The sequence below is a fragment of the Trichosurus vulpecula genome, chromosome 9, assembly GCF_011100635.1.
Source record: "Trichosurus vulpecula isolate mTriVul1 chromosome 9, mTriVul1.pri, whole genome shotgun sequence".
Classification (NCBI taxonomy): Eukaryota; Metazoa; Chordata; class Mammalia; order Diprotodontia; family Phalangeridae; genus Trichosurus; species Trichosurus vulpecula.
The window spans coordinates 170,292,047-170,307,038 of NC_050581.1; the positions used below are offsets into that span (position 1 = coordinate 170,292,047).

Consider the following 14,992-nt stretch of genomic DNA (forward strand, 5'->3'; position numbering starts at 1 on the left):
TAACCAAGTGAATGGGAAGATATCCTGACAAAGTCAATTACTTTTCTGTAGATGCTCACCTTTTCTCAAGTGTAAAATTTCCTCTGAGGAGATGTTGAGGAAGTAGTTTATTATGAAACTGAACTGTTTATTGATCTTCCCTTTTATGTTACTTCTGTGAGGATGATTTTAAAACTAAGTAGACTTGGGGTATCTGGAAAAAGTTAGGGATATCTCAAGTTTGGATAAGCAGGCCTGCTTTATTGCGACTAGTTTTGTTTTTTTTTAAATAAAGGAATAGAAAGTCCCTTAGACCAGAAAATTTGCATTCCTTTTAAGACAAGCCAGTACAAGGTGAAGCAACATGTAATAGAGTAAAATTGCTGTCTGTCGACTCTAGCAAATAAGTTGTGTATGATAAGATATATGCAATACTCTATGGGGGTGTGAAGTATTACAGTACAAGACCCTTTGCACAATTTTGTACATCTTTGTTTTCCTTCTTTTTTTGCATAAGAGCTTGCTCCATTCTTGTGATCTTTACATGGGTCTATATTTGGAACACTTTCGGTGGCCCAGATGAAGTGAGGTATGATGCTATTGGAACAAGGCTACATATTTCAGTGAAAGGTTTTTAAACAGCAAAGTGCTCCTCATTTTATATGGTAATATTTTATCAAGGTACCTCACATTATTTCCCTACAAATATTTAATTAAAGCTGAATCTGAAAGCTAAACTTGCTGGGTTCATATTTTTGTAAGTTTGGAGCATCTATTTCTAACTTCACCTCCGTGCCACCAGTGAATGCTTAAAAAACCACACATATTTCAAAGAGCACAGGTTAAATTTAATAACAGAATCTTGATAAATATTTGCAAAAGAGAAATTAGAGATATTTTCTCCAGGCAAGCAGTTTGGTAGTACAATACCTGGGTTCATCTCTCATGGACACTTGGTTTTGAAGTTCTTTCTTCCAACTACCTTTCTCAACCAGTCAAGCAGGTTTCAAAATATTTGTGGCATGCCAGACCCCTTAAAAACTTAAAGTTGTGTGTTTAGCAATGAGTAAGAAAAGCTATGCTTTGTACCTCTCTCCATCTGGCACAAGCCTAGGTTTCTAGCCTTTATCTCCCACGATCAAATATTCCATGGAACTCCATTAGAGCTGTGCTTTAAGTGATGGGGATGAAGAGAAGAAAAGGGAGATAAGGTTATGGTGGAGTGTGGTTTTAAGTATTAATGTAGTGACATTGGTCTGGCCAGAGAAATGTCAATTTTACCATACTGAAATCCAGTCGAATCTAATAAGAATTTATTACGCTCCAATTATGTGTGAGACACTACGTTAGGTACCAAGGATCAAAGACTGAAACCATATAGTGCCTGCCCTCAAGCAATTTACATTCTTCTTGGGAGTGGAAAGGAAACACAACAGATACACAGATACAGATGTAACATTTGAGTTTACTTCCTCTTTTCTCCAACAACTGAGGTTCAATTGCCAATATTTTGAATAGTTGATTTTTTGAAGGTCATCCTCACTTCTGCTTGAGTAAACTTTAAAATACAGAAGAACCATTGCAGTGTAATGATTAGATAAAGTACTGGACTTGGAATCAGAAGACCTAGATTCAAATCCACTTTTCCCCTGGATTTGCCCTAGCCCAAATACCCTGGGCAGCCCTGCCCAGGGGCCTACACCATGGCCCTGATGGCACAAGAAGTTTTCACTTCCACATTGGGCATGGGCCCTGAGCTCCAGTGTAGACTGTGAGGAACACAATGAGAAACATGGGGAAAGAGGGTGGCAGTAGTGGGGAAAGGTAATTTCAACTTGATGCTCATTTTTGTGATCCTCTCCTGTAAACAATGCCTCTGTTTCTTACTCAAAAATAACAAACAAAAACACTCTAAACAGACATTTTGCTATTCCCTATAAAACCAAGCTCTTTCCTACCTTCCTGCATAAATATTCATTCAATGGAATGACAGCTAACATTTTATAGCACTTTATGGCTTACAAAGTGCTTTACACATTTGAATCTCACACTATCCCTATAACCACTTTGGGAGGTAGATACTGGAGGTATGAGATTATCACATTTTAGAGGGGAAAATGGGCTCAGAAAGAATAAGCAATTTGTTAATGGTCACACAGCTAGTTAATGTTAGACTCAGGTTTTGAACCCAGTTCACAACTGACTCCCAGTCACTCCATTGTACCATAATAACATTCAGCACTTCTCTGAAGGAACATTGACTGAGCTATGCCTTCTGTAAGATTCTTCCCTTATGTTCATCCATTCTTTAAGAATGTGCTCAAATGCTGCCTCCTTTTAAGCCTTCTCTTGATACTCTTGGTGAGACTAGTGATTATTCTCTCCCTCCTATTTTGCCATATTATTTTGCTTATTTCTTATATGACTTTTTCCTACTCTCTTCATCCTTCTGTATTAGAAGTATTTGTGTACCTGTCTTTATCTCCTCTTTGGGGAAAAGCAAATTTTAAAATGTTCAGAGGAAAGATTGGCAGGATCTGTAGTAATGCTAAGCATTTGATGTGACTCCATTTTGTAACCTTGACATAAACAATTCCATTTTGTAATTGGAGTCCAATTTTGTAACCGGAGTACAGTACTGAGACCAGTAGCTTGAAAGCCCGAAACACATTTCATTCCAGTAGGCTGAACCTTTGGAACACTATGGGCATCAAATGAGCTGATAGCAAGGGCATTGTGATGGTGCTAAAACAAAAGGCAGAGGAAGCATGCCACCTCCTACATGAGAACCACCACCAATAAGAATGCTTAGGCTACACTCAGGAGCATGTGGCATATCATCTGCATGAACAAATGCCACAGAAAAATCTCCTTATGGCTGCCCCCTGATGAACCAATGCCATCCTCTGGAGCCAGAATCCAGTTGCGGTAAATTGAACCCACCTACCCAAGACTACTTACGTGCTTTCCCTACCAATTGCAAACCACATCCCAGTGATCTGACTTCAATTGCTGGGAAGATATTAAAATATTAGATTAATTCATCAGTCTAGAAAAGAAAACTATTAATTAAAAGAACTTGTATGGCTTCATCATGAGCAAGTCATTCCCAACTAGACCCACTTCTTTTTTTTATTGCTGAACTAAAAGACAAGGAGAATGCTATGGATATATTTTGTCTAAATTTTAGTGAAGCTTTTGACAGTGTCTCATACTATTCTTGTGGGGAAGGTGGAGAGATGTTGAATAGAAAATAAAATCAGACGGATTCAGAGCTGTTTGGGTAGTTGGACACCAAGAATAGTTGTTAATGGCTTCATATCAACATGACTGGAGGTTTCTAGGGATCTCTGCCTGGCCCTGTGCTATTTAACATTATTATCAATGATAAATAAAATATAGATTATAAGCTCATCAAAATTGCAAATAACACAAAGCTAGAAGTGGTACCTAATATACCAGATGATTTTCAGGGTCCAAATTGAACTTGATGGACCATAGCTTGGGGCTTAATCTAATAGAAAGAAATTCAAAGGAATAAATGTAAAATCTTGTACAAAAAATTAAATTCATAAGTATAATAACATGAAAGAGGGCGTAGATAACAGTTTTTCTTCTGAAAAAGATATGGGACTTTTAGTGGACTGCAAACTCAACATGATGTCATTGAAAGCCCCAAAAGCTGACGCAGGCTTGGCTTCATTAAAAGGAGCAGAGTTTTCAGGAACAGGGAGGTAATAGTCCCACTGTATTCTGCCCTCATCGGGCCAGAGAATTTTGTCCAGTTTGGGGGACCTCTGTTTATGAAGGCCATTGATAAGCCGGAAAGTGTCCACAGAAGGGCAACCAGAGTGGTGCAAAGCCTTCATTTCATGGCCTATGAGAATCGGTTGATAGAACTGGGTATATTTGTTCTGGCCAAAAGAAGACTCAATTTGCACATAATAATGATCTGCAAGTGTTTGAAAGGCTGATACATAAGTTTGTTCAATTTGGTCACAGTAGTTAGAACCAGGAGCAATGGGTGGATATTACCAAGAGCAAAATTAGGTTCACTGTGAATAAAATTTCCTAACAATTAGGACTGTCTAAAAGTGGAAGAGGCTGCTGAAAGAGGTGGGGTGTTCCTTCACATTTAAGATCTTCAAGCCTGCTCTCCAATCAGATGTCAGGTATGGTGTTGTGGGGATTCCTTTATGTATGGGTTTGACTAGATACCCAAATCTAAAATTCTGTGGTCCTCTATATTCTCTAATAAATGATAAATTCCTTTATCAGAGTAGGGACAGTATTCTTATTCATCTCTATAGCCCTGACAAAACTGAAAACAGTCCTGACATGTAGTAGGCAACCAAGAAATGTATTTTAAAATAAATGACTGTCAACATAGAAAGTATTTACCCAATCATATACCCAGGATTCCAAAGTGCAGCTTCTCTAAATTGAAAGGGGAAAGGTGGATTTTGCCTATTCTCCCAAGATCCTAATAGTATCTTCATTTTTTTTCTATTGCAATTAATGGTAGTCCAGATCAGAAATCTGAGCTGAACTTACCAATCAAGTCCTTTGGGACAGGTTGTCTCTCTTTGTGTTGAGTGGACAGGCACTTGGACTTTCAAAAATGGGCATCACCATATTTCTTGATATGGTTAGAGTTTTTGCCTGATCAGGCATCTTCCCTTCTGAGTTTATTCTTGCTCTCCTTTAAAGCTGTGGTCCAGTCACTATGGCTTCATATACCTGCCCTCAGATTATTTGGTCAGTAGTTTTCAAATTAGATCCTAAATTGAGTCAGCAAGTTTTTATCTCCTTATAAATGTTTCCTAATGGGCTAAACAATGTCTGAGGCACCCCAGAGCAGAGAAAGAAGCAGAGAGGAAAGAGAATACAAGACAAGATAAAGAGGAGGTTGGGAGAAGAGGTCCATATAATGGGAGTGATTGCCAGTATTGGAATCTAAAGCAGCAGTGAGTACTAAGAAACTGCTGAATGTCACCTATGATATCTTGCTATCCTAGATATTCCTTAAAATATGTAGTCACTGCATTCCAATCAGTCAAAAGATCAAATAGTGTCTACTGTGCGCCAGGCACTGTGCTAAGTGTGAGGAATTAAAGAAAAGGCAAAATATACCTCCTGCGCTCGAGGAGTCTGCAATCTAATGGAGGAGACAATATGGAAATAACTATATACAAAGCAAATTATGTACAGGATTAAATATGTGTCTCTTTTCACACATGTAATTTCTGTCCCTATACCATGCCAGGAAATATGGAACAAATGAGAAAATAGTTCTTCTACAGTACATTCTGGTCAGATCACATACAGATTTTCCCGTTCAGTTGTGAGTACCACATTTTGGAATTGAAATTGGCAAGCTGGAGCATGTCCAGAAGCAGGTGATCAGGATCATTAGAAGACTGGTTGAAGGGATGGGGAACACATAAACTGGAGAACTGGAGAATAGAAGGCTTACATGGAAATAAATAACAACTATCTTCAAGTATCTGGAAGAGAAATTAGACTTCTAATTAGACTTTTGCCCACAGGGCAAAACTGGAAATAGTGGGTGTAATGTGCCTAAAAGCCAATTTAAGTTCTATGTAAGGAAAAGCTTCCTAATTATAAGAACCTTCTGAAAGTAGAATGAACAGGCTGCCATGAAAGGTATTGGGTTCCCTCTATGGGTAGTTTTCAAGCATGTGGTCATCTCGTCCTGATCTATATATTGCCACTGGACTCAGAAGGCTCTGGAGGAAAAAGTGAGGGTGGGGACTTTGCACAGCCCTCCCTAACTTAAATCCAATTCACTTGGAAGTCATGGTATCACCTTCCTATTGTCATGGTCTTCTTAGAGAATGAAGGACAAGCAACAACAACAAGTCTTCAAAGAAAGGTCGCTTGCTGATATTATAGAGGAAATTCTGGATCAGCAATGAATTGGACTAGATGGATCATATGGTTATAGACTTAGAGCTGGGGCCACCATTAGGCAGGATTTGTGGGTCCACAGAGGCCATCTAGTGCAACACTTTCATCTTATAAAGAGGTTAAGCAGCTAGTCCAAGGTCACACAAGTTCTAAACAATAGAAAAAAGGACTCAAACCCAGGTCCCCCGGCTCTAACTCCAGTATTCTTTTCACTGAACCCCTTGAGCCCTCTTCCAACTCTGAGATTCTATGTCTCCTACAAGGTTATGTATGACAAACAACTCAAAAGGATCCCTAAACATGAGACCAGTTATTCAACAAGCATTTATTAAGCATTTAACATGTGCCAGAAACTGTGCTGAGTAACTGATGTCAAAGAGCAAATCCTGGAACTGCTGATAGTGCAGTATCCCGATCATTCTCATTGGTCAGATACGAATTCTTGAATTCAAAGAATTCAGATCGGTGAAAGAACGGCAAAGAAGAGTGATAATTCTGGAGAGTTTGGTCCCAGTACCTGAAGAGAGAGAGCTCAAGCTCCTTAAGATTCTGCCTTTTCTCAAGAAGCAGTAGAAAGGATAAAGACTGAATAACTCTTGGATTCATGGCTAAGTTGCAAATGATCAGGAGGCCCTCCCCCCTGAAGATCTTTAAGTCATGGCAGAGATGGCTGTCCAGGCCCCCATGCCCAAGAATCCAAGAGCAGCAGTACTCACTTGCCCATCAGCCCTGCCCCAACCACCATCATCCAAGGGAGCAACCCAAGGAGAATTTTGATCAAGTACCTTTACATGGACACCAGCTTTATCTCTCCTTTACACTCTAGCCAAACTGGATTACTTGCCTTCTAGATAACATTATCTTAACATCTGCTCTGTGGCTACATGAGGCCTTTCAAACCGTCCTACATTTGAACCTGCCTATACATGTTTTCTCCCACTTTTAGAAGGTGAGCTCTTTGAGATCAGGGGCTGTCTTGCTTTTCTAATTTTATTCCTAGCATTCAGCACAGTGCTTGGCGTGTAGTAACCTTAATAAATGCAATGGACGAAATTGTTAGCCTTGAAACGAGGGAGCCCTGAATTCAAAGACTCTAGCTGTGTGACCCTATTCAAGTCATTTAACCTCATTGTGCCTTAGTTGCCTGATCTATAAGTGGAAATGATAACAGCATCTGCCTCACATGTTTTTGTGAGGTTCAAATCAGACAACACATACGAGGTGCTTTGCAATCCTTAAAATGATGTATATAAGTTCTACCCTTTCATTCTCATCACAAAGCTTAAAAAATCTTCTTTTGAACAATTCATTCAGAAGATATCCTCAAATAACTTCCAATTAATATTTGTTAAATCTTCACAGTGAATAAGAATAGGTTTCCTGACTTTGAAAAAAACCAAACAAAATGGAGTTGAAGTTAGTAACTTTAGATCCTGCACTTTTTCCTGTCCTCAAGAATAGTTTATGTCTTGTATGTTTGTCATGAGGGAGCTTAAACAAAATTTTATTACCAGATTATAGTCATCAGGAGAATAATTGTGCACAGTTAACAGTTTTCCACAAGAGAAGTTTTATTAGAGTTTGAATATTTATCATAATCAGTGGGTTTTTTAAATGGCCATTAATTATCAGCACTTTGCCCTTCTTTGTTTAGCTAAACATTGAGGTGTTTCTCTTATCCATGGAACCCACTCAAAAAAATGGCCACCATGAAATTCCTACTAGGACCTCATCAGGAATATTAGAACCCCAAACTGTTCTTTATTAACAGTGTTCTCAAGCTAGGAGGTAAGAAGAAAACAAGCTAATTCCCTGTCTGTGAAAAAGCATAACTGAGTTCTTTTAATTCAGAGATGATGTCCCAGTGTAGAAGGGGGAAGAGTATCCTATGATTCATCAGTGTGTTTGGCACTTCCAGTAAAGAAATTTCCTCCACCAATGCATATTTCTCTGCCTCTTTAGAGTCTTAACAAGCTGCCAGGGGCACTGAGAGATTCAGTCATTAGTCCAGGGTCACACAGCCAGGATATGTCAGAGGCAAGATTTGAACCCAGGTCTTCTTGACCCAACACAGGTTCTCAATTCAGTGCAATACTCATACTCTCTAGTATAGTCTTTCTCAAGCCAAGTAGAGGTCCTGCAAAAATAATTCTGCAGGTGAGTCTGTGAACCTGTCTCCTTCCATTTAACAGCCTTCCTTGGCCACCTGAAGTTATTAACTCAAACATTTAGTAAGGACCTATGCATTAAACACCATGCTAAGCACTGACAATATAAAGACAAAAATGAAACAGCCCCTACCCTTAGTTTGGAAGGAAAGGGAATAAGAACACTTATTAAGAACCTACTATGTGGCAGCACTTACATATTATCTCACTTGATCTTCACAACAACTCTGTGATGTAGATGCCATTATTAACCTCATTTAATAGTCAAAGAAACTGAGGCAGACAGAAGTGGCTTGTCCATGGTCACACAACTAGTAAGTGTCTGAGTACAGATTTGAACTCAGATCTTTGTGATTCCAGGTGCAGCACTTTATCTACTGTACCACCTACCTGCCTCATTATTGACTTATTAAGTCTAGAAGCAGTTGTTTTCCTCTATATGTCAATAGTTCGTTTCAACAAACACTTATTAAATGCCTCCCTACTATATGCAAGGTGAGAAGCATAATGGCATGGTGGATAGAGGGCCCATCTCAGAATCAGGAACACTTAGGATCAAGTTCTGCCCCTGATACATATTGCATAAGTGGCCCTGCCAAGTCCCTTAAATTCTCAGAGCCCTCAGACAATTGTCTAAGACTATAAGTCATGGATGAATTGCTGATATACATTATTATATGTTCCTTGCCCTTAAGGAGCTTACAGTCCACTAGGGAATGTATGGCATGTAGCCAGAATCAGTATAATCCAAGGTAGAATGTTATAGAGACAAAGGAGAGACACAAATGCTCTAGAAAAAAATTGGAGACAGAAGAGGACAATTTCTTCTGGTAGAACCAGAGAAGGATTCATGGAAAAAGTCTCACCTAAGATGTACCATAAAGCAGGAGAAGGATTTTAATAGCAGGAATTAAGGACACAATAATTCCAGTCATAGGGAAGGTGGCATGGTCTTAAATGTCAGGTTAGTCAATTTATAGTTCGTCCTCTTGTCAATAGGGAGCCACTAAAGTTCTTTGAGCAAGGCTCTCCTGTTCATTAGGAAGATCACATTGGCAGTGCTTTCATAGATAGATGGACAAGAGAGGAGAAATTGAAGGTATGGATAATCAGGTAGGAGATGATCACAACCATCTTGCTGATAGAGGATTAGAGTCTGAATTAAGATGCTGCCATCATGAGTAGAGAGGAAGGGCAGATGTGAGAGAGACTGTGGAGGGAGAGTTAGCAGGACTTAATAATATAGGAAGAGTTGAAAATGACTACAATGTTTCAAGCATGGATGACACTGGGTGGGTGGCAGTGTCATCAACAGAAATATGCAAAGATGGAGGAAGAGGTAGATTTAAGGGCAATATTGAGTTTGGTTTTAGATGAACAGTGGAGTGAAGCTAGGATCAAAGGTCCAAGTTGAGGAATTAGACTTGGCAAATCATGGGGCTACTTCATTCCCTGACACTGAAACAAAGGAGAAGAAGATGGGTGAAGACTTGAGTTTTGAGATACAGAGGAGAGATGAGGGAAATCACAACACATGGTCTCATTTTTCTTAGTAAAACAGAAGGCAAGATCATCCATTGAGAGACAGAAGGACATGGGTGTATTGAGGGGCTTGATAAGAGAGAAGGTTTGGACCAACTGCTGTGGGAAGTATGAAAGGACCAATTAGATAAATGAAAGAATTGCCATGGAGTGATGCAGACCTCACTGAGGTTAGAAAATATGAGTTTATGACAGAGCTAGTCAACAGGGTTTTATTTCTTCCTCTAGCAACATTCAGGTGCTTTGGAATAGGAGTGGAGTAGGCTAATGGGTAGAGAGGGAGTGGTCTCAGGGTTGAGGATTAGTAGGTCATTCACACTTTGTTGAATTAGTTGAGTACAGGGGAATAAGGCTAGAACAGAGAATATGGATTTTGAATAAGAGAGATCAAGATCAAGTGAAGACGAGAAGTTCAGAGAAATGCTTAGGCAGTGGGAAAGATGGAAGTATCAGGACAATGCTACTAGAAAGAAAAATTTCAGCATTGATAGATTTAACTTTTTTCTAGTAGAGCAATTTTGGCTGATGGTGAAGGCTAAGATGTTAACTACTATTCCCCCTGTCAGTGGCAGAATTAGAGTGGAGAGAGTCAATAAAAATCCAAGAAACCCACAAGGCCAAACAGTCAAAACCAAGATGAAGCTTAATGTTATGCCCTACCTGCTGTGAGGTTTTACAAGATAGTAAGGAGGAATAGATTTTCTTGGAATGAAGACAAACCCATTTGAAAATGTTGCATATTTGCCTCCTTGGGAGAGGGCTTTAGGATTAGGTCTTTTCAATCGAATGTATGTTATCCAGTTGACACTTAATTTTCCTTAAAAGAATGTTCTCTACCTATGTAAATCTCATCATACCAATTATATGACCTTCTAGAAGATACCTAGATGAAAGAGGTGCTAATTGTTTGTATGTATCTGACTGTATGTCTTAGAGTTCTCAAGTTAAATACAAAAGACTTTTGGATTATTTGGTCTTTTAAGTAATGTACTATTTCTTCCATTAGTGTGGATAATTGTAAGAGATTTATAATTTGCATAGTGAACAAATGAACTTTTTTTCAAAGATTAGAGTTTAAATTCCTCAGAGATGCCTCTCAACATTCCCCTCTGCAGTAAGCCAAAATGAAGGAAGTAGACTTTGAATAAGAATTTTTGAGCCAGACTTAGACTTCATTTAGTCCAGTACCCTCATTCTAAGAAGTTATACAGAGACCAATCATCTCTCAACTACTTAATGACAAAACCAGAACTAGAATGTAGGTCTCCCAACTACAAGCCCAATGCTTTTTCACTGCATTGCCATCAGTTCAGGATTGTTTAAATAATATATTCCCTGAACTCATCCTGTCTTTACAGAGTAGATATTATTTGTCACATGTTTTAAATCACTTCAATTAAATTGTAAGCATGAAATTTAAGGATTTAGAAAAATAGTAAATCCATGCCAATAACTTACCATTATAAGTACAAAATAAAGTGATGTCACTATAAAGTACAACTATATTTAGGAAGAACCTCTTGAAATAGATCAACAGACTGGCCTTCTGAGTCAGGGCAAGCAGTCTGGGAGGCAATTCTACAGAAGATGACTTTACGTGGCTAGACCCAATGAATCGTCATTAAATTAATGAGTCACTCATTAATAGTTTGATGTCAACTTGGATGAGGTTTGTAGTGAACAAAGCTCTGTGCTTGGCCCTGTGCTATTTACCATCTTTAATGATGACTTTCTTAAAGGCATAGATGGCAATCTCATCAAGTTTGCAGATGACGCAAAGCTAAGAGGAACAATGAACATAATTGATGATAAAGTCAGGATCTAAGGAGAACTTGAGAGTCTACAATATTACAAGTCAATGCTACAAATAAAGTAAGGTCAAATTGAAAAGGAATAATTATTAAATCTCATACTTGGGTTCAAACAATCAACTTTATAAGTAAAGATAAAGAAGGCATGGTTGGACAATTGCAACTATACAAAAGTAGAATGGGTCATCCTAGGTAATGATGGAGTCCCACCTCACTGGAAGTCTAGGCAAAGATTAGATGAGCAGTTGTTGGACACATTGTAGGTAGGATACTTTTAGGAATATAGCTTGGACTATATGGCTATAGAGGTCCTTCCACTGAAGCTCAGTGATGCTGTGAACATTGGACAGTTTTGCCTATGGCTAATTAGGACCAATGGGGTCACATTGAAAACATCATCCCTATGACAACTTTACAGATGTCCATTTCACAGACCTGACTAGTGACATGTTACAAAGGAAAACTGTTGATTGCAGATGAAAACTCTTGCTCTTAAGGGAAAAAGAGCAAAAAAAGTATAGCTTTATCTGCATATATTCCATTCTCTGTGTAAGGGGAAGGAACAGATCAAAACTGGAATTCCCTATACTATTGATGAGGGTCAGCCACATCTTCACATGAGATGGATAACATTATTAGTGATTTACAGCACAGATTATGTCATTGCCTTTTAATCTGAGCATATTTTCAGATATACAGATACACAGAAAATGAACCTATCCAAGAAGACCCTTCTTTAAGACAAAACTAATTTTAAAAAAGCAATACGAAGAGTTGTTCATTTGTATTTTAGGACTCTGTATCAAAATATCTAAAGTGAAATTTCCCTCATGCCAAATCTAACTAGGTTATGATTCTTTGAAAGGCATGAGAACCAACATTTGCAAATTATTTTTAAGTAATTCAAAATTTGTAACAGAATTTTTCAGTTATTAAAGAAATTGTGAGATTTATTCATTCATTCATCCATTTATTTATTTAGTAAAAAATTTTGCTTAGGAAAAAAGCAAATGGTGACACATTAGAAAAAGACCATTAGAATGGCTCCTCTGTGTGGACAAGCACTCTACTCTATACTGCCTGGGCACCCAAGGATCTCATATTTCAAATCAGCTTAAACTGATTTTATAGATGCAGTGAGATGTAGTGGATAAAATGCTAGGCTTAGAATCATGAAGATTTGCATTCAAATATGTCTCTGACTTTTTCTAGCTATGTGACCTTTCACAAGTAATTTGACCTCTCTGTGCCTTGGGCAGCTCCTCAGCTCTTATCTGCTAAGTCATAGTAGGATTTTGCTGTGGTAGGAAGTTGCTATGCTGACATCTTTTGGGTGTTCAGATTTATTTTAGTTTTGCAAAAGTTTCATTAATATTATTAAATAGTCCTAAAAATTCATGTGATTTTAGTTTTTCTTACTACCAAACTCCCTTCCATGATACTAATGTGCTTTTTTTTTAGAACATTTTCCATATGGAGTGAAATGGAGGGAGGCATAGAGACATCTGCAACATCTCCAGTCTTTGAAGTGTCCACAGGAAATTCAGCAAAAAGGAAATCAGCAGTTACAGACAAAATTCACCTACGGGGCTTTAAATATTTTTTCTTAAATATTAAAGCAGCTGGTGGTGAAACCAAACCCAAAAGTGCTGAATTCATCAGAAATGGAAACATTTTAATTTTTCTCACCTCAAAAGAGAAGCCATTTTTTTCATTCAAATGAAGGAAATCTAAATCCCATTGATAATATATTTTAAAAGTTCAGATATGTATTTTTACCTGAACATTTGTAATATAATCATCATCGAATCTTACACAATCATCAGAGAGATTCAACTTATTTATTTAAAGCTAATAGCATTTCTCACTTTCAGTCTACTGCTTAGAAGCCAGCAAAAAGGAGATTAATTTTCTATTTTGTATGCCAGGCATGGAAAGAGACAGATCTGTTTGGCATATTCCCAAATTCTTCAAGGTAATGTTCTTATCAAAACCAACCTGGAGTTGTAGCAATCAATCACTTTGTTAACTGCAAGATCCCTGGAAAACCCCCTCCCCCCATCTCTACCCCCCAAATCTGCCTTCCACATATATGCGAAGCAATGCTCCTTTCAAAAGAACACATTGTGATTCAAATCTGCCTTTGCCTCCAAGACAGTTTAGGCAATGGTCCAACATACTGTACATAGTGTGACCATATGCAGATAAATTTGCTCTGGGTAGAAGGAAGGATTATTTGTCCCTCTGTCACCTGACCTTATATTGACTTCAAGTAGACTTTTTGGAATCACCCCCTCTACTCCTGTGAAGTGCCAACATTCCTCATGATAAGATGGAAGTTCTATAAAATGAGCCTGCTTAAGGAGGTGGTTCAGTGGACAGAGCTCTTGGCCTGGAGTCAGGAAGACCTGAGTTTAAATTTGGCCTCTGACACTTACTAGCTGTGGAGCCCAAACCACTGACATCTATTTGGCTCAGTTTCCTCATTTGTAAAATAGGCTTAATGATAGCACCTACCTCCCAGGATTGTTATGAGTATCAAATGAAACAATAATTTTAAAGTGCTTAGCTTAGTGCCTGACACACAGTAAGCACTATTTAAATGGTAGCTTTTATTGTTAAGTGTCAGACTTTAGAACCTCACCCAAGTCCCACAGTTGATCAGCTATCATCCATTCATTCATTCATTAGGATGTGGTCTTCTCCTTAACTATGCCCAGATTCTTTGAATCCTCGATTCTAAGCCCCTACTAATATGATTGCAAATATCAGACCAAGATGGACACATGGATTCAAAGCAAAATCCTTTAATTATACCAGAGTGGCAAGTTAAATAATGAGGAATTATTTGCCATCACATATGGAATAAAGGTTATGCTCTCCCATTGATTCCCACATCATTGGGAGTGAGGAGAGGAATGGAATGCTCTTCAGGATAGCTCATGCTCTGAGGGTTGTTTCTCAGCTGGAACACCTCTCAAGATGTCAACTCAGTCTCCCAGCAACCCTCTGGGTTGCACTGTAGTTCCAGTTTACATCTGAAGCTGCCTCTTACTGCATCTCTCTAGAGCATCTGTTGTCATTTGCCACTGCTGCCATTGCTGAGCTTCTAGGCTTCTTCTAGAAAGAAACTGGTGCATACATAGCTAGTTCTATGGTTGCCCCAGGCAACTGTCAGGTTCTAAATTGCAAAGCAATTGCTGACCTCCATTGGTGGAGGGCATTTGCTTACTGGGTGTTCTTTATACCAGTGACATCACAAGTCAGATCAAATGAGTAAGAATAAGTACTTACTATTTTTAAAAACATTACAGTAGCCACTGTGGAAAAAAATCACATATTAATACTATACTTTGTGTCTTAGGTATAAGTATTACCAGAAAAAATTTTATTTGACATTAATAACCATGCCATTTCTTGCTTAGAGAGATGCCAAAATAGCATGATTCCTCATGCTGTCCGTCATGTCTCTCTACTTCAACATGACTGCAGGTACCATTTATAGGACTCCTGAACATGGAAAATCACATATTGAAATATGGTTTGGAATTAACACTCCAG

The 14,992-nt window shown here is 38.4% G+C and overlaps 1 protein-coding gene across 1 annotated transcript in view; it reads left to right on the forward strand.

Annotated features, from left to right (window-relative positions):
• Positions 1 to 13,091, forward strand: part of EIF4E3 (eukaryotic translation initiation factor 4E family member 3) — a 78,847-nt gene extending 65,756 nt beyond the window's left edge. Inside the window, exon 7 of the mRNA XM_036737429.1 lies at positions 12,893 to 13,091. Within this exon, the coding sequence (XP_036593324.1) occupies positions 12,893 to 12,930 (38 nt within the window). The 3' untranslated portion in view covers positions 12,931 to 13,091. The remainder of the gene's footprint in view (positions 1 to 12,892) is intronic.
• The last annotated feature ends 1,901 nt before the right edge of the window (positions 13,092 to 14,992 follow it).